General features: G+C 39.5%; 1 protein-coding gene across 11 annotated transcripts in view; it reads right to left on the bottom strand.

Annotated features, from left to right (window-relative positions):
* Positions 1–20,440, bottom strand: part of MYO5A (myosin VA) — a 173,762-nt gene that overhangs the window by 13,358 nt on the left and 139,964 nt on the right. For 3 of the 11 annotated variants that reach the window (XM_032481161.1, XM_032481162.1, XM_032481170.1), the window contains 8 exons: positions 19,127–19,207; positions 16,882–17,080; positions 14,591–14,665; positions 13,216–13,309; positions 7,927–8,073; positions 5,484–5,638; positions 3,354–3,443; positions 1,587–1,737 (listed from right to left, as the gene is read on the bottom strand). In XM_032481161.1, the coding sequence (XP_032337052.1) occupies positions 1,587–1,737; positions 3,354–3,443; positions 5,484–5,638; positions 7,927–8,073; positions 13,216–13,309; positions 14,591–14,665; positions 16,882–17,080; positions 19,127–19,207 (992 nt within the window). Of the gene's footprint in view, positions 1–1,586; positions 1,738–3,353; positions 3,444–5,483; positions 5,639–7,926; positions 8,074–9,247; positions 9,492–13,215; positions 13,310–14,590; positions 14,666–16,881; positions 17,081–19,126; positions 19,208–20,440 lie in introns of those variants that run through there. The other 8 variants (XM_032481165.1, XM_032481163.1, XM_032481164.1 and 5 more) reach the window with 5 other exon arrangements.

The raw sequence follows: 20,440 nt of genomic DNA, 5'->3' as shown, positions 1-20,440 counted from the left end.
GGCTTTTGAGAGAGAGGCACGGAGCAGTCAGGGAGAAGATAAGCATTCTCCAGTAATGTCTGAGCCCCAGAGGCAAACAAATTAGGTAGCAAGAAAGGCAGGAGAACATGAGGTGCTCTTGGAGAAAACTGGGGAGAGGGCTGTGGGGCTGGAGAGCTGGGCCCTTCCTTGCCCTGAGCTTCCCAGAACAGCAGGGAGACCTCGGGCTGCCCTTATTCTCCCAGGACTTGGACCCCGCATCTGGGGCACGCTGCTCCCTCCACTGTGCTCTCCTAGCATCTGGCTTATGCCTCCCAAAGGACGGTTCTGGAATGCCTACCCCATGGACTGGGAGCCCCCTGAGAGCAGGGGCCGTTCTCGATTCACTGTTACATGTCCTAGAGCTAAAGACAACTTCCACAGACCCTCACACTGACTCAAAACATTTGTCACCATAAAATCGCTGGGAGGTGGGGCTAGTGGTTTAAAGTGTGACACCTAAAGGTAAATTTCTCATTTAGCCAATAAAACCAGGCAAAAGTAGGAAAGAATTGGCTGAAGCTGACCTTCTCTGCATCTGTGCTACCTCTTGCATTTTAGCTGACCTAGGTTGCTTTAAATTCATGACCTTTCAGGGGACAACTGAAGAAATCATTGCCATCTCCCATGGCTTCCGCAACCTTCTAAGTTTCTAGTTGGTTAACTGTGGGCCTGCAGTGTAAATGGAATACCAGGAGCCCACAGAGGTGAAATGAAATGTGGAAAACACATGGATGAGGAAGAAAGGGTAGCTGGGAGTAGCCTTAAGAGGCTGTTGATACTTTGCCTGAAGATAACATAGTTTGGTAATTTAAAATTAAAAAAAAAATTCAATGCATTCAAAATTAACAGCCGGCAATATGCACATGCCTCCTAATTCCTATTTCACATCTGCTACACATTCCAAAGGAATATAGGTAGCATGATACAAAAATACACAAGCAGACTGAGTGCACACATATAAAGAAAGGAACATGGAATGACACATGTAGAAACACACCCACACACACACCCTCAGTTGTTCATCCAATGAGAAACTGCTACTTAAAACCACACTGCCTTTAACAACTCCACAGGGGCCATGAGATGCACACCTCAGCATGGAGCATCTGAGACCTGTTCTTGTTGCCATGGTACCTTCCCAGCCCTGTTACTGTACCCTATCAGGCAAAGTGCAAACCCTTTCCAGCCTCCTTAGTTTTAGATGAGTCCCCAGGAAGCTCCGTGTAGTAGTGCTCTGGACCAAAGTTTAACGTGATTTTGAGAACTGGACGAGGTATGAGGTCTACTGCTGGGTACAAAGTATAACCCCATCTTAAGGGAGAGAAGTTACACACTAGGGAGGAAAACTAGACATTGCCATCTCTATCATGTGGAGGCAGTGATTTTGATGGAGCCCACTTACTCATGGCTGGGATTCTGGGATTCCTCAGCTAATTTTGGGACTGAGTCCTACTGCCTTATGTTCTCCATATGAACACATGCTCTGAAACACATGCCACTGGTGGTCATCTACTGGTGGGCATTGAGATGGACAGACCCCGACGTCAGCAATGCCCTGGCCTTACCGATCATTGGCTGAAGGATGTTCTCTAACACCCGCACGAGCTGCTGGTAGATCTGAATGGCCAAGTCACTTAGCACCTGCCGGTACTCAGCCAGGTCAAAATTGGTGAGGCAGTGTTCATTCTGGCGAGACGTGTTGTGTTTCATAAAGCCCTGGAGCCACAATGCAGAGTTAATGATACACACGAAATAAAATGTCTCCTACTTTGAGCAGCATCCACATGCTCTTTTTTCCTTTCTCCAAAGAGCTTCCATCCATGCTACACATAAGTGCCAGGATAATCATTCTCAAATTCTGTGTATGTGTTTCCATCATGTCCTCCCTTCTGCTTCTCAATAGCATTTGAATAATATCTAAACTTGGCAGTCTAGCATTTAAGCCTTTTCACTCGCAGTGTCAACAAAACAAGATGGGGGAACTTAATTTGAAAAAAAATTAAAGAGTGTTTTCACCTATAAAGAAACAGCTGGTTCACTGCCAAACACTAAATTATCTAAAGTACTAATCTCTTAACTTCAGTTTACTATATATAGTCCATTTATAAATACTGCACCTGAAAGGCACACATAATCTTCTTAAAACAAAACTGATCAATTTCTACAGAGACTGGTGAATAAATAAAAAATTTCCCTGTATTATATTTCATGGTATCCACACATGATTCTCGGTTCAAGCTTAGAATGGAATCTTTTGGCAGTACTTGTTAAAATGGAAAGTCAGCTGTCTAAGCAGGTACTCTGGTCAGGGACTGCCCGACAAGAACAATTACCTACTTGATGGATTCTGCCCACAGTCAAGCATCTGCCTCCCTGCAACCTACTTAACAACATGGTCTAGAAGTGTGACTGACAGGACAGTTAACAGGCCCTCCGGGGGATTCTGGTCTGTCAGTCCCACCTGCTCAGGGACCATGTCTTGCTCACATTTGTATTTCCCATCATCTGCCAGACAGTCCTCTGCTCCTAGTCTCCAGGTGCTCAGAAAGTGCTACTGCTCAGCTTCTCTGCCTGCCCTCCAGGCAAAGGATGGGGGGGGGGCACGGAGAGCAGTGGTCAGGGGCACAGGCTCTCAGAGGTGGGTAGACCCAGAATCCCAGGTCAGCTCCTTACGGCTGAGAGGACTTGGGCAAAGGGATGAACCTAATTGAGCTTCAGTTTCCTCACCTGTAAAGCTGGGTTATAACTCCTACCTTATAGAGATGTTATAAGTATTAAATAACATAATGTGTAGCAAATGCTGTCTGATATATATGAAGCAGTCCTTAATAAATAGTAAGTCCTAATAAATTACATAGTTTTGAAAGCAACTGATGAACACACCAACTGATGAGCTCATCACTGCATGCAAAGGCAAAACAGATTTTTGGACCAATCTAAAGAGACATGCCTTCATCACCTTTAATGTATTATGGCAAGCCAAAATTGACTAATTTCTTTAAATAGCTCAATATTCCTATATTAGTCCTTGAAAAGCCCGCTTTCACATCTTTAAAAAAAGTTTCAGTGCTGGTAACTATTCACTGATCAGTGCTCATTTTATTTCTGCTATGCTTTCTCATAATAAAAACTCCTGGAGGGAAGAAACTACGTCATTCCCCACGTCACTGTTTTGTAAATAATACACATCAAACAAAGCTATGAACTTCCAAGTCACCTCTGAATTCAGGTTTCTAAATTAACAAATGGTTAAACATTTTCTGCTTTAAGGCTCTTCCTTAAAAGGTCAGGGAAAGTACAGCATGATGGTTTTATAGTCAAGGTTTTCTCACCTCTTCTCCGCTGTACTGCTTCAAACAGTGCAAAAATCGGCATGTGTTAGAGAGCCAGAAGGAGACAGTTTCAAAATCATCACCTCTTTTCTGAAAGAGAGAATAAGCCTAAATTAGCTCTTTCTTTAGGGAAATAACAGCCTGAAAAAAACTGAACAGATACCAGAAGGCCCATTTCCTTCACTTACCATTAACAACAATTATAAAAATAAGAGTCTCATGCTCTACCGACTGAGCTAGCCGGGCGCCGACAATTATAAAAATAAATCACATTGCAGCTGTAAAGCCTTACATCACTGCTAAAGAATTTCAACCACTGGGTTCACTGGTTGGTTGTTACTTTGCTTAGCATCCGTTTTCTTGCCGTTAGAAAATGATGCCCATTCATTCAGATATTAGCTTAGCAGTCCCTTTAAGCAGAAGACAATTCACTAAGCCACAGTTTACCTAAACTCACTTCAGAGGGGAGGGTTACTGAAGGGAATCAGAAAGGACTAAAAGCACAAAAGGGAATCACAAATATTTGTGAAGCACTGAAACCCAGATTAGGTTAAAAATCTTCTCGATGATAAGACACAATTCTGAGCAGCAAATGAGAAACGGGGTGGAGGAAGTCATGTGCAGAGCAGTGGAGAGCTTGCTCTTCTTCAGGACTGGGCCACATGTCAAACAACCTCTGCTAAATCAAAACAGGGATGCAAGACAAACACACTTCAGTTCAAAACAGGGATGTGAAACAAATGTACACCCACTTTAAATGGTATCAAAAGGGTGTTATGTTCTAGAACTTACTCCTTTTTAATCTTTAAACAATTTGGTACAATTATTAGTCAAGTTAGATAAATGCCTTCTTGTAATTAAAATGAGAAGGAAAAAACTTCATGATCTGGTTTTGTGGCCTTTTGTAGGAGTTGACTTAAGGAGCAGTAAAACTCGTAGTCTATCTAAATGTAATACAGCATCAATACACCAAGAATTAAATGAGTTACATTCAGAAGACATTCATCAATTTTTGAATGTTAAATCTTCAGAAATTCCCCCACTTTAGTAATTGTAGAATGTGACTACACAGAATATCTGTGCAATAGGGACTGAGAACCAGCATTTTTCAAAAGTTATAACCAAGGGCTAGGGGGGTGGGTGTGTTTAATGGGTACAGAGTTTCACCTGGGGAAGGTAAAAAAGCTGTGGAGATGGATGGTGGTGATGGCTGCACACCAATATGAATGCACTTAATGCCGAAACTGTGCACCGAAAAACGGTTAAATAGTAAATTTTTAGTTGTGTATGTTTTATCACAATTTAAAAAAATTGTTCACAAAAGACATCCTAGATTTGAGAGAATCCACGAGGCATGTTAACTGTTCACTCATCCGCATCCTAAAAGCTCTCGTTAAGTTAGGTAATCAGACAGCAAAGTACCCGGAGCACATTCTCTTAGCTCCTCACAGAAACAGCTGAGTTAAAACTAAGAATAATGTTCCTTGTTTCTCTAGAGTTGAGAGGACGATTATGCAATGTGACTCAGTGATTACTGGGTTATGTAGGGCTTTCTGTTCTGTTATATAATTTTGCTGCCTTTTCCAAGTCCTTTCTCTCTGCTGAGCTTCCATGTGTTGCTCTCACATGGAACCAGGCACTTTAGGTAACAAAACAAATTATGGGGTGAGTTGGAGAATAATGAGAAGAAAAGCTGGAAGAGAAATTTTAATGTCTTATCAGACCTCTTTTTATATGAATGAGCTATGTAGTACTGAACTTATTTAACACCTATTTTAACTAGAGCATCATATTCCCTGTATACATGAACTTCACTAAGTATTTTTAATTTAGTTCTAAGTAAGACCTCAAAGCAGACTATTTCTATAAAGCAACTTAATTTATTCCACAATTAAATGCAGATATATTAAATTAATTTTGACTACTGTTCAACTTGAGCCCTGTTTTGAAAAAAGGCACACAGACACGTTCCAAGAACGCCCGTTTCCTACAATGGCAGTTACCAGTTACGACTGGAAAGTGGCTGTAACTGGCAACTAAGTGCTCAAGTGTAAGGAAGGAAAAGTACCCCTGTGCAGACTCTGTCATCATTAATGTGCATTATGAGATTACTGTTGAACATGAACTGACCTTTAATACTTTTTTGATGCTGTTAATTGTTGATGTTAGCAACGACCTTACTTTCTGATCATCATTCAGGTAGTCAGCGTGTCGAACGCACATAAACAGGATATACGCTGGTAACCCTGGAATCAAATTGACTGCTACCCCACGTGGCTTCAATTCTAAAAGAAAGAGGAAAAATAGTCTTATATAACATAGAAAGTCTTCATAAGGAATACTTTTTGAGATATAAAAGCACAGTTGTCATGTAAGAGTTCAATCATTTAGGGTATATAGGTCATATTAAAAAAAGCTTATTTTAATAGCTCATTAAGTGGAGAAATTCTTGAAGCTATGCAGGGATATATGAATCTTAGTTGTCTATAAAATGACAACTCCCAAATTTCTATCTCCTGCCCTGACTTCTCCTTCGAATTCCAGTCTCCTGTATCAACTGCCTTTGACACCCCTGCCCATCCCCAAACAAACTCTTTTTTTTTTCCAGTGTAGAGCACATTTTTCAGTTATACATGAACATATATATATTCATTGTTACATTTTTTTCTCTGTGAGCTACCATAAGATCTTGTATATATTTCCCTGTGCTATACAGTATAATCTTATTTATCTATTCTACAATTTTGAAATCCCAGTCTATCCCTTCCCACCCTCTGCTCCCTTGGCAACACAAGTTTGTCCCAAACAAACTCTTGATTCCCTAGGAGCCTGCTCTCCCAGGGGTTGTCCCATCTCAGTAAATGGCAGTTCCTGTCTTCTAGTTTCTCAGGTTATAAACCTTATCATCATCCTTGATGTCTTTCCTTTTCTCATATCACACATCTAATCCATCAACAAATCCTGTAGGCTCTCCCCATAAAACATATCCAGAATCCAACCACTTCTCTACCAGCTACCCTACTCTAGGCTACCATCGTCTTCTGGACCATAGTGAGAGCTTCCAAACTGGTCTCCCTAATTCATCCCTTGCTCCCCAATAGTTTTCCACACAACAACTGGGTTCAGAATTGTCATAGAATATAAGAAAATGCAGGTCAGATCATGTCACTCTTGTTCTGAAAATCTAAGTAGCTTCTGAATTCACTCACTTATAAAATCCAAAATTCTCACCACAGCTGTGTGATCTGGCCCTGTTCCCCTTCCCAGCTCACCGTGCTCCAGTTAAATGGGTGTCCTCACTGCTGGCTGAACACCAGGCATGCTCGCACCCCAAGCATATGCACTTTCTGTCTGGAATGTTCTTTCCTTAGATATCAGCAAGACTTGCTTCGTTACTTCTTTTGGTCTCTGTCCAAAGGCCACCTTATCAGAGAGGCCCAGCCTAATAACTTTATATGAACTAGAACACCTGCCTTCAGTGTTGACCCTTTTCATCCCACTATTTGTTTATCTGGTTTTCTCTACCCACCCTCCTCCACTGGAATATAAACTCTATGAGAATAGAGACTTTACTTTGTTCATTACTCAGTACCTAGAAAGTGCTTAGTACATAGTAGGAGCTCACTAAATGTTTCTTGAATTGATAAATCTTTGTTTTAACTCTATGCTTAAAAACCAGTAGCTCCTTAACATTTTTGCTAAATGAAGATCACATTGAAACTTAAGCACCTCTGCACCTATATATAGTACACAGTTGAATGCCATGAACCCTGGGAACATTAAATCAGGGATAACTGCTGATCACATTGCTGTCACTCTGGCACCTGGGGGAGGAATGTTATGCAAAGGCTGAAAGGAGAGATTTGCAACGTTTCCAGTTCACAACTTACGGGCTGCATGCACTCCTGGACTACTTCCCACTCTCCCCTAAAATGTCTTGTAGAGCAAGTGGGCTCACATCTAAACTTAAAGGCCTTATGCTGCTCTGAAATACTTCTTCTATTCTTATTTCCTTTGTCAGGTCCTCTCCTTCCATTGCTGGGATCTCTTCCTTAATTCTTTTGTTTCTTCCCTATCACTAAACTGTTGTTCCTGACATACTTAGTCACTTACTTTCTAGGGAAGTAAGGAATTAACAGAAATTCAGGAACTTAAATGGCCAGAGTAGTGATGTTCAACTGTGGCTACACTTCAGAATCCCGACCGATTAAAACACACACACATGCACACACACACACACACCCAGGGACATGGCCAGGCTCCTTCTGCTAGACATTCTGATGTAGTCAGTCTGCAGTGGGGAACACACACCAATACTTTTCAAAAGCTTCCCAGGTTATTCTAACAGGTAACCAGAGCTGAAAAGGCCTGGCTTCAGGGGAGCCTAAGAGGTGTCCCTGCTGTTTGACTGATGAGCATGATGTGGTCAGGAAGCTACTGCAGCACTATGGGCACAGTATGTGATGACAACTAAAGAAACCCGTGTTGAATATTTAATAAATGAGTGACTAAGCTTTCCCACCACCGACACATGTACCAGAAAGACCTTTTATCTCACGCAGAAAATACTTGCCCAGAATCAGGTTCTTAACAAGTTTTTGCTCATCTTCCTTCTTGTATTCCAGCATTCCTTGGAAATCCTTTTCTTTCCTGGGAATGTTGACTGGACGGATGGGTTCATCGATGATCTGTCCTGGAGATATGTTCTCCATCTGGCCCACTTCATGAGAAACAGAAAGAAGAAAAATGTTTTCCAGGTAGAAAAGATAAGAGGGTTCCATGTTCCTATAATTTTAAGTGAACTATGTAAAAAAAGAAACTTGCTGTATTTGCCACTTAATTATCCCTTAAGTTTTTTTTTTTTTTTTTTTTGGTAAAATTGGGTGGATAGATGGCAAGTTTATATGGTAATGTCACTCTGACAACTACTACTACTATCAACATCAAAGAAACTTATTTGATTCAAAAGCATTTTTTTTTGTAATAAGGTTTACTTTGTAATAAGATTAAATGTCCCCAAAGTGGTTTAGATTCTTAGTTAACTAATGAATATCAATCATAAATGTCTAAATATATTTAGATTTTAATTCACAGAAGGAAAAAAACAATATTCTATAAAGAGGCAGCCAGAGTATAAAAGATTCTCCTTTACTTTTAGCTCTACGAATCTAGTCATCAAAGAAAAAGAACATTTACTTTACATGTATCACAGCAATCAGTTCAAACCACATCAAGACAGCTGGGAGAAGAGTGTCTCTTCACACTAGGGGATGTGAAAGGTACTACTTTTCACAAAGGCTCCATAAAGCAAAGAATCAACTTTCTCCTGTCACTCCTCATTCCCAAAGAAATCATGGACAGAAAAAACAACCTCCCTTTAATAAGTTTCCTAAATATTATTCAGCTTTTGGTTTGTTCGTTTTTAGTAAAGTGCTAAAAGTCCTACCACAAGCTTGCAACCATAAAAGTACAACCACTGGTTAACCACCTTTCAAGTATTTAACAATGCAGCTGTTAGAGAAGGACTAAGCTAAGGGTTAAAAAAGGCCTCCAATTTCATCTCAAAATTGAGAACTGAATGGGAACTGCAAAGGAAGGCAAAGGAATACATGAATTATGACGGTGTTTGTGGAGACATATGCTAGTAAGCAGATTTTTAATTCTTTTATCTGCAGGAAGTTGGGGAGGGCGGTTAAGAAATCTATTTAGGTATAGATTAAGTTTGAGTTCAGAGACTTTTGGCAAACAAACAAAACGCAGGTCAGATGCATTAGAAAGCTGAACACTGCTGACTCCATACAAGGCTATCAGCTTCTCCTGTCATTGGGCAATTTCCTGAGTTAGTTCTGGGAAGCCAGCTCCACAGGACGAGGTTACACAGAGAATACCAATACCTGCCAGTGCTCTTGCTTACGTGGCAGAGAGCCTGGTGACACTCGTCCACCTTATGACGCAGCGTCACCACCGACTGGGACCACCAGCGCAGAACATCACCACCGTCCATCAACATAATGATATCTAAGGAGTGATCATACTGTGATTGGACAAATCAAGGTTGTGGCCATCCACCATAATCTAGCATTTCATGTGTGTCACGCAGTCTGGAACCACAGGAATAACTATAAAATGTATGCCTCTCTATAAGAGATAGGAGATTCAAACTATTTAGTGTTACATAAATTATATCTGGAGTCAGTTTAAACACAACACCATGAAGATCTCAGAATCAGCACACAGGGGCCTTCATAGCTCATGCACACATGCTACATGTAAAACACAAGATAATAAAATCCCTGCCATCTATGTTACCAGTTGCCTTAAGCCACAGAAACAATTTCAAGAGGAGAAACTCGGAGGAAACAGATTCAACACATTAAGGTTATCAATAAATGCACATATTTTGACTCCATGTAATTCAAAATGAATGTTTTAAACCTACTGATTTTATCATATCTAAGGTGCCACTGATTATGAGATATATTTTATGTAACACTAACGAAGGAAAAATATTGCCAATTAAATTACAACCCAACTGTCAAATGTCAACTGCTGTAAGACATATCCTAATTTTAGAGATGTTAAAATGTGAAAAATTGTGCACCTCAGTATTTATGAAACATTCAGGTGACTACTTTAAGAGATACTATGTTTTAAAAGAAAGCTTCACTTTCCTTTTGCAAAATCTCCAACAAAGATATTTTTAGTTCTATACAAAAATGTCAGAGAGAAAATTTGCCATACTTTCATTAAAAATTCTGTCTCTGAATCCTTCCCAGAGATTAGAGTCTTTACAAAACTCACAGATAAAATATAGATGTCAGCTCAACATAACCTTGATTTGTTGAACAAATCATATACTAATTTAAATAAAATGTCAACCCTATGCAGTATCAGGAAAATACAAAGCCTTTCGGAAAGAAAGAAGCCAGAATATCACTCAGTTTTCAGACTCAAGGGACCCTGGGGGTCATCTAATACAGACATCCTTCTAGAAAGATCTGAAGCAATTTCATTTTCTAGATTCTTTATACTTGAGAGAAAAACATTCCTGAAACTTTCTGTTCTATAAAAAGAAAGGAAATTAGAAGATTAAAAAATTTTTTCCTCCCGTTAGTACAGGGAAGATCTTGATCTCAGGTTTAATTGAGACGGTCAAATGAATTCCTACAGAGAGAGTTTGTGAAAAATACGACACAAAAGAGAGAAGTCAGTGGTCCTCAGACTTGGGCTCTAGTCTGTCTGGCGCCTAAGTGGCTGAAACACTGGAAGTCCCTTATGGTTTCTGGGCCTCGGCTTTCTTCTCCTGTGAAGTAATTAACTGATTTCTAGAACTCTTTTAGATCTAAATTCCCTCAGTCTATGAAATGGCACACCCACTCCTGGATTAAAATATAGCACAAAGCAGATCAAATTTTGAAACACCCTCCACTTAGCTATGTTATTTCTGCTAAAAATTATGTATGTTGGTGTTAAAAAAAAAAAGTCTTCATGGCTTCTAAAAATGTCTCCTTAATTAAGTGTAGCCCATAGGAGGAAGCAAGGGTCTCTCTATTTTAAACCGGAGGAATTTAAGTATATTATATATATTTAGAAAAGTATAAGAAAACTTTTAGGTATTAGAAGGTGCTCTGCTGTGCGAGGTTATCAGTGCTTTCTGTGCAGACTGTGGGGAAAAAAGGACAAGGAAGAGAAAGGTGTCAGGAGAGGCTGTCACCTTTACCCTTTGCCTCGGGGAGGGGAGCTATTCTGTGCTCAGCAAATGCTCAAGTCACATGAACCTACTTCATCTTTTAGACGTGGATCATCTAACTCAACTTTTCTTAAGAATACTATGTCTTTTTCACTTAATCTGTGAATTGCCTTCTCACATGTACTTACAATTTAAGAACAAAGCTGGCAGGACAGTTTAACTGATGAGGTTGATTTCTGATTGATAATGACTTAAAACTGCTAACATCTTGAGATATTCTAGGCTATTTCATCAAGTAAAAATATACATATCAAAGAAAGCTGAGTAACAATGGAAAATAATAAGTGGCTTTTCTGTTTATCCAAAGTTACACATGTATGGCAAAGGAAACATTAGAAGTTTAAAAAATAATCTCACAAGACAATACCCTTAAAATCAGTTTCTTTCAAGCAAATACTCTCTTATCTAATTATCATCTCATAATTAATGCAGAGTTAAAGTGCACAAAGGCTCTCTGAATAAAGATTTTTAAAGTTCTGCCAATAGACATTACACCCATGTGTGTGACTTAGAAGTTCAAAATTTTAATGTCATATGTGAATCACATAATGCTAAAGGATGATATAAAAATAACTGCAAAGTAATATCTGACTTCTAAACAAATATTTCAACATTTGTACATCCAAGGGAGTATTATGCTCTTCAAAGTAAACATCCATGTTGCCATTCCAAATATTTCTGAAGCTTATTCACACATTCAACAAACACTGATGGAATGACTACGAAAGGTCAGACGCTATGCTTAGCGTCTGTGTGAAAACAGGGGGAAATAAGAGGTGTCCCAATAAGCAGGAAGTTCAGAGTACACTGAAGAAGCCAGTAATTCAAAGAGAGAAACTGTTAAAAATACGACAATGAAAACCACAAAAGACAGGAGCCAAGTTGTGGTGTCTGCAGGGTCTGACTGGGAGATCAGGAAAGGCTACTCCTGAGGATGGGACATATGACTCTGGTCTCAAAGGACAAGCAGGACTTGACTAAGAGAAGTGGGAAGATCAAACAGAAGCAACAGTTAAGACAGGCCTGGCTGGCTGGAGGAATGAAAGCCACACAGTTAATCAGGGTAGATTCTTCTGAACATTCCCAGTGATGGGCAATCTTCACCCTCTGAGCTGAGAAAGAATTATGCTTAGAAACAGTCAGAGAAGAGACGGGCAGTCAGACTTCACAGTATCATTTTTGGTCAAAATGATACCAGCTTGCATAGGTTTGAAGGCAGTTCCACAGAGGGTCTCTAAATCCTTTGAACAATGAGAGCATTGTTGGAATAAGCCTCGAATGTGGCCTTAGCCCTCCTTACTGCTATGTCCCTGGCACGCACATCAATACTTACTGAAGGAACAAACACACTAATCCACAAGAGAAGAATCGTTTGTATATAATAATGACAACTGATGTCTGATTACTTCTCAAGGTGTTCTCCCATCATCATCATATACAAATCATGAGTTGTTTTTTAAAAAAATCTTATTTCTTTACAATCATAATTCATTTTTTCTTACTTATTTCTTTTTGTTCTCCATCAGATGATAAGTTCTTTGAGAACACAGACTCTAGTTTACTCCTCTTAGAATTCCTAATACTAAGAATAACAGTAATAATAACTAAGTTGTATATAGCATTTACTATGGTCAGGAACTATACTAAATGCATTTCACATATTACTTAATTAATCCTTAAAAACCATGTCAGGTATACACCATTATCATTCTCATTTAACAGGTGGGAACACTGAGGCAAAGAAAGGTACAGTAACTTGCCCAATATCAGATAACTAATATTGGAAAAGCCAAGATTTGAACCCAAGAAGCTTGGCTACAAAATACATGCTCTTAACCTCTATGCTATCCTGCCTAGCACAGTGCCTGGCATACAGAAGATGGTCATTAGATGTCTATGGAATGAATTCTCTCTTTCTTCGGAAATTATTACTACCACGAAAAGAACATTTCCCCCTCACCTAGCAATGGAAATTTCCACTCCACAGGGGCCAGACTTGCTGAAAGTCATTTCTGTTATCATCCCTAATATTTTCATGCAAACCTACGAAGCCACTAGTACAGCAACACAAAGCCAAGATTCAGTAATTGTTATAAAAACAAGTTTAAATACCTTCCAGTTCACCAATTTTTTTGGCAAATACTTTCAGTTGTTTTTTCAGTTTCCGGACAGTCTTATCTTGTTTTTCAAGTTGTTCCATCAAATCCTAAAGATCAGAATGAGAAATATAACAGGAAGATCAAAATAGGCCTTCTAAAATGCCAGAAGGAAGGCAGACACAAAATCAGAGAAACAGTGTTTGTTAGTTTTACATAAAAGCTACAGAAAAGCTCATTGGTGGAGCCCCACCCAGCTAAAACTGGCAGGAGATGGGGAATGCAGCTACAATGAAAGCGAAATGTTAAAATATACAATGCAATCAACTCCTTTACAGCGTGATGGATAGCAGGCTCGCTGGGGAGTCTTTCCTAGGAGACTCCATGTGGCAAAACAATTAAATGCTCATAAAATATACTGTTATTCCAGGGGAAAGCTTTCTTTTAAAGAGGGAATGGGCAAAATAAATTTTGATGAATGCACACAATGTTGTATGGGAAGTTTTAAGGATGGCTGAACTTCGGTAGGGTCTTTTGACTGGGATCCATGTGTGTGAAGCACTGTCTCTATGAGACCCACCCTCTGGAGAGGATAAAACTAGTCCTGTAACATAGGAAAAGTTAAGAAGCTTGGGGACTTAAAAGGTAAGTTGAAAAGTAACCACAGAGAAGAGGATAGAGCGGTCTGCAGACTGAGCGGCAGTGGCATGACAAGCCCATAAACTCTTGCAGGTGATACAATTTTGCTTGTAGAGAAAAGAATTCCAAATGCTTTATGCAAAAAGAGAGACAAAAGCAGTACTTTCAAGAGTAGAGGATAGAAAAATGTGTGATAATTGGCTCTCTAATCAAGAACTCTTTCAAATGACAGGGATAGTTAAAAGATTGATAATTAAGAAGTGGGCAACAGCAGCCTGGGAGTTCAGAGGGGAAATGAATCAGTGATATCTATGGCTGTAATTCAGGTTATAGAGAAAAACAGCATTTATAAATACAAATATCCATTCATTCTCCAGTTTAGACAGAGCTGATTTAGACACTAGACCAATGATTCAAAGGGAAGAGTTGCTAACATTTCAAAGTGCTCAGTTGTGCTTCTTGGATTTTTCTTTCTCTCTCAAATCACATTTTGCTCCCATCACACTGCAAGCCTAGTGTTAATAACAAACCAAATGTGACAATGGACGCAAGACACTGATAGAGGTGACACCACTGGCTAAAAGACAGCTGTGGGGGGAAACAGGTTTTGTGAAAGTTTGTGAAGAGACTTCCTGGGGAAGGGCGGGCAGGGCGGGCAGGGCGGGCGGGCAGCGTGAGCTCTCCAGGTACAGAGGGCTAGAAGGAGCAAGGATGACGACAACAACAACGAGAAACACTCGGAATTTACATACAATCATCCGTTTGTAAAGTGAAATCCGGTATGATTGATACTTCTTAGGGTCATCTGCATATAATTCCTCAAAATACTGAAAAAACAGGCACAACGGACATTTGTTTCTCTCTGTGTCTTGGAGGGGAATGCTACCTCTTGGCAACATCAATTTTTAAATATTTTAAAACACAAATAATGACACTGTATACATGCAAAAGGCTCTGACTTGTCATTGGCCACTGCCCTCTGATTTTCCTAGTACTGATGATTCCCATTATCGATACACACACATATTCTGACATGCTCACTGGAAACAGGCTATTTAGCGGGTAAACAGAGCAGTGGGCCATAGTCCCCAGATAAGGTCGTTATTTCACTCCTCAGACCTCTTCACAAGTTGCTGCACTTTTTTGCTGGGGGAAGGCAAATAAAATGAAAATGAGAATAAATGGCAAAGTGGGCGCTTTTGTTTGAAGTTGGAAAGACTGGTGAGAAGCTGTGTGCCTTCCTTCCCTGAAAGGCAGCTTGGGGGTGGCCTGTGAAGCATGTTCACTAGAGAAGGGAGAAAAAACCATCTCAGTGTTTGTGCTGGGGGGTAGGTGGGTGGGTAGGGTTTGCAGGGTAGAGTTTCCAAGAACTCCAAGCCTAGGCCCACTCTGGGAGGCAGGAGAAGCAGCTGACCTATGAAGGTTTTTCCTAAAATTCAAACTCATTAACTAGATTCTACCAGCTTAGAATGTGGGGGCTTAGTTTTTTTGTTTTTTTTTTTTTGTATTACCTAAAAAAATATTGAGAGGAAAATTAATACTGCACACAAGGGTACAAGGGAAATGCTTAACCAACTTAGTGAAAAAAACCTGGGAATTTGCTACCCAGAAGCATATTTATTTCATGGTTTCACCTTATATTTTAAGACAATCATTTGTAAGCACAGAATTTATATGCTGATCAATCATTATTATATTATTTAGTATATTTAATCAATTCTTAGTCATTAAAGCACTGTTTGTTTAATTTAAGCAACAATATACTTGAGAGTAATAAAATGACGTCTCAAAAATATTCCATGATTCAGAAGATTTTCTCCCACAAATCAGTGACATTTCAAAGCACTTTGGAAAGAGTCCAGACTCTACCCTCACCCACCTCTCCCATTCCTACAATGCAGCCTCACCAGCAAGCTGTCTTCAGAGGGACAGACTGGGAAAATACTTCTGAGTTCTGCTTCAAATTAATATGAAAGAATAGATGACACCAGAAAGCTATTTGTAATGTAAATGATTGCTGATGGGGTAATGGGCAGATAATTCAGATTATTAAGCCTTCAGAGAAAATCTAATGACTATCATAGGTCATTAAAACCCTGAATTAAAAAACAAAAACCAAAACAAATCACTGTCAGTCCTACACAGCTTTTCTAAAAACTGGGCTGACACTAAAATATAGATTTTTACATAGAAATATGGAATTATAACTTTTTGATGACTTTTAATTTAATAAGTATATTTATCAAACAAGCAGATTTTTAAAAATCTGAAAATCTGTAATAGAAGTTATTTTGTGAGTGAGAAATACTTTAGAAAATATTTTCTGTAAAAGAAAGAAGGACAGAAAGGGAAAAAAGAAGAAAAAGAAAAAAACTTAGATTCTGTGCCAGTATTCAGAATCTGGCAAAGGAAAAAATTTCCTCATTCACTGCCCAAGTTCTGTTAAAAAGAATCAAGAATATATAATCTTGAATTCTGACGTCCTTCCTCCCTGACCTGGGAGCTTCATCCAAGGTCAACCTAAAGCCCTGCTCTGGTTCTGCCAAACGCCTTCCCCTGAACATGACTCTAACTCCATGGTCTGCTACAGATGGAGGCTGGGAAAGCCTCAGTGGTGCTTGGGGACCAAAGGCGAACAAAGCATGTCCTCAGTCTCCATTGTAACAACCAGATAACCTCCTTGAATGGCAGAGAATCTGCAGCTGAAGTGGAGGAAGTGGGGCAGCTGAGTTCTGAGGACATCAGAAGCCCAGCATACAGACGGCTGGTATCTTCCAGACCCACCAAGTGAGGTCTGAGGATGCTCAGACGCGCCAGAGCCTTCTGCGAGAAACAACTCGAGTACCGCCTTTTCCATTTCTACCAACACAGCTGTGCTTTCCTTGCTCTGACCCTGCTAGAGGAAGAGAGTAACCAGCGTGGGGCAGTGAGTGTTTCCCAGCTGGGAAAAATGTCTGCTCAGAAAGAAAGCAGGGCCTCCCTGCAGGGCCTCCCTGCAGGGCCAGGGCCGCTGCTGAGGCGTGGGGCGCGGGCGCTCCCTTACCAGGTTCTCATTGGTGAGCCGGGTGATCTCATGCTGCAGGCTGGCCTCGATGCGGGCCTCCGGCGGCAGCTGCAGGTTCTGGGCCAGCAGCTGCTGCTGCCGGTTGTTCTCCTCCTTCAGGCTCTGGATCTCCCCGCGGAGGGCTTCGGCCTCATTCTCGTGGCTCCTCTTCTGTGACTGCAGCTGCGACTCCAGGAGCCTGTGGGAGAAGCCACATAGGTAGAAAAAGGAGGTGACACTCGAGTCCCTGCCTGGCAGCTGCGAGGCTCCATGCTCACTTGCAAGGGCAGGAAAAGTGGGGACTCTGTAGTGTCTGTGTAACTTCTGACTTGATTAAAGTACAGGAACTTAAACAAGGGCCAAAAATGGAAAAGGATGCTCTCATATTTGCATCTTTCTGAATTGTGGACCCTGCTACAAATACAAAGTTCTCAAAGGTCCTGAGAAACAGGAGAGTTTTAGCTCTTTTGAAAGGTTCATAGGAAATGATGACTAAAATAATCAATTAAAAGATAGCTTTATAAATTAGAAATTCAGGATTTGCAGATGCTAACTACTATATATAAAATAGATAAACAACAAGTTTATACCGTATAGCACAGGGAACTATATTCAATATCTTACAGTAACTTATAGTTAAAAAGAATATGAAAACGAATATATGTGTGTTCCTATGTGACTAAAGTATTGTGCCGTACACCAGAAATTGACACAACATTGTAAATTAACTATACTTCAATAAAAATATATTTTTTAAAAAAGACAGCTTTAATCTGGCTTCCTAAGTTCACAAAATAGCATTTAAGTTGGCAAAGATCATACCTTTGCCACAAAATAACTGTACTATGGAGGGCAAGATGACAAACTCCTGTTCTCATTAAATACGCCCTGAAGACTCTTAGCATCACCAACTGCAGGCAGACGGTGCAACCAGGGTCCTGTTACTACTTTCTACTTTTATCTCTGAAGGGCAGAAAGACTGGAGTGCTACTCTGAAATGCATACAGATTTACCCAAATCCAGACAGCTAGTTCTAAAATTTCATATCTGTATTTTAAATGTCATCTTCTCTTTCCCCATAAGCTTCCTTATCAGTAACAGAATCCTAACAAGACCCGGTTTTAGAACATAAATGTTAGTGGGACCAACAAAGTGACTATGCTTCTCTGAGCAAACATACAAGTCAGCTGTGCCATGAGCAGACTGGGGCATTGGCAGGGCAATAGCGGAACCAGCTGGCACCCTCCCTTAACCAGGAACCTCCACTTCTACACTCACCCTCCTTCCCAAAGACAAGACAAAGTTATGCACAGGGATTAACCAACACACACACAAAAAAGATGTTCTTTTATTCTGATCTCCTTGGTTACCAATCACTGGGCAAAACTTACTGAAGCCATTGAAACCAAACAGTTAACAGTAGACTAAATATTTTAGTGATTTTAAAATTTCAAAAGGATTTGAACCAATAATAACAATGGGTTGTGATTAGAATAAAGCAGAATAAGTATTAAGATGCTTGAACAAATAGTCTATTAAGTATTTTTAAAATTTAATCACTAAATCGTATTTTTATGAGATTTTAAACACATAAATATCCCTAGAGTAGATGAATGCCTATGTTAGAAAGGTGTTGCTGTATCAATTCTATTTGCTTTCCCCTAAACATATTTAACATGCTGAGTTTGGGTAATTATTTTGAACTGTAACAATGCAGGAAACCCTCCTGGTTTGTCGTTTCATAAACTTGAATTTCACAGCAAGCACACAGAATGCCAAACCATGTACTTAATACTGCGGTTAGGCACATGTGATAATATATGAGAATGTAGACACATTGTCCAGGCATATACATCCTTTAGATTGATCATTATTCCAAACAAGAAACCTCTAGTAAGGTATTAATCTCTCCTGCAGTAGTTTGGGCTTTAGTTGAAAGGCCTGGGTTTTCTTCTACTCCTAGTGAGATATTCACAAATTTTAGTGTCTGAAGGGAACTCTGATAGCATCCTTCAGTTATGGGCAGCAACTCCTCCATTCACCATCAACCCATTTCAGATTCAACAGCATCCCTTACTGGAGAAGGTTTTAAAGAAGGTTTCTAGTTCAAGGTTCAAAGTTATACTGAAAATTTCCCAGGAAGACAATTAATATGCAAGAAATATAGACGTTAAAATCAGGAGGCCACTGTTAGTAAGAAAAACAACAAGTTAATAACATTCCATTTTGAGGAGACAAATAGAACCTGTTGGCTTGTTTTAACCCTTCATAAACCAGCCACAGCTCTCCATCCTCATTCAACTCATGGCAATCCAGAGCAGGTGATCTTCCATGCAAAAGGAACAACGATGCAAAACACAAAGGGATACAGAAGGGTGATGAGATGATGACAGTCAAGAGCAGCACATGGTATTTCACTATTTTATTAAGTCAACAAGGCTGTTTTTATTAATTACAGATGATTTTAAGACATTACCACAAAAATTATTTTTGTTAATTTAAAAAAATGGATAACATGTAATATCACATGTAAATGGGCTGGAATTAAAATAATCAAGGATCTAGAGCTATTTTTCCTGCAAAATAATAAATGACTAAAAAGGTGAGAAAATGGTTCTGTTTTTAACACTTTATCCAGCTAGCAGAGTGATCTTACATGTCACATACTATGTTAGAGACTAAACACAACGGTCATACACATGGAGAAGGAAAACCTCAGCTACTGCCTTCACGTGGCAATCTTCATAATTCATTTCAAAATGAAGTTTTAAGTCTTCTGGGCAGGAATTTGTTTCAGCTTAATAAAATCTGGTTTTGTATTTTTAAAATTGTTCTAAAAATTCTTATAGGAGTAACTTATAAATAAGAATATGTTCAAGTTCTCAGCTTTTATGATACAACTTTTAAAAGACATTTTGTGTCAAAAATTAACTTTAAGACCCAGGGAAACTGATTTATATTAGAGGTGTGACACATTTTATGAATAATGTGGATAATTTACAAATAAAAAAGACAAAATTAGTTATAGGTTTTTCCCTATCTAGGGTATAAAAATTATATATTTGAGTGTTTGCCAAGTGTCAGACACTGTTCGACATCCTCCCACATATATTACCGCATTTATTACAGTGACAGTTCTCCCAGTAACCCAACACGTACCACACTGCAGGAGGCACTGAGGCTTAGAAGTAAGCTACCTGTGGAGGTCACACAGCTGGCAAGCAGTGGAGCCCAGGCTATCTGCTTCCAGAGGCCAGGTGCTCACTCCTCTTACTAGACTTTTGTCATTGATTCATGTTTACATAAAACAAATTTCAGAGAATGCTCTTCTATTTCTTTCCATCTGCTGTCTCTCTCCGGAGAGTTGATTTATCTACGTGGTCTCAATTGTATTATTATATGCTGATGACCTCAACATTTATATCTCAGCCCACACATCTCTCTTGTTCCAGATCTATATTTTCAACTGCCTAATGAATTTCTCTCCTTGGATATCTTCCTAGCTCATTAAATATTTGTAAATCTACTGATCATTTCCTGTACTTCTCCCCATCCCAGA

The sequence above is a fragment of the Camelus ferus genome, chromosome 6, assembly GCF_009834535.1.
Source record: "Camelus ferus isolate YT-003-E chromosome 6, BCGSAC_Cfer_1.0, whole genome shotgun sequence".
Taxonomy (NCBI): domain Eukaryota; kingdom Metazoa; phylum Chordata; class Mammalia; order Artiodactyla; family Camelidae; genus Camelus; species Camelus ferus.
Note: the sequence above shows the minus strand (reverse complement) of the source record. Positions and strands in the feature narration are given on the sequence as shown.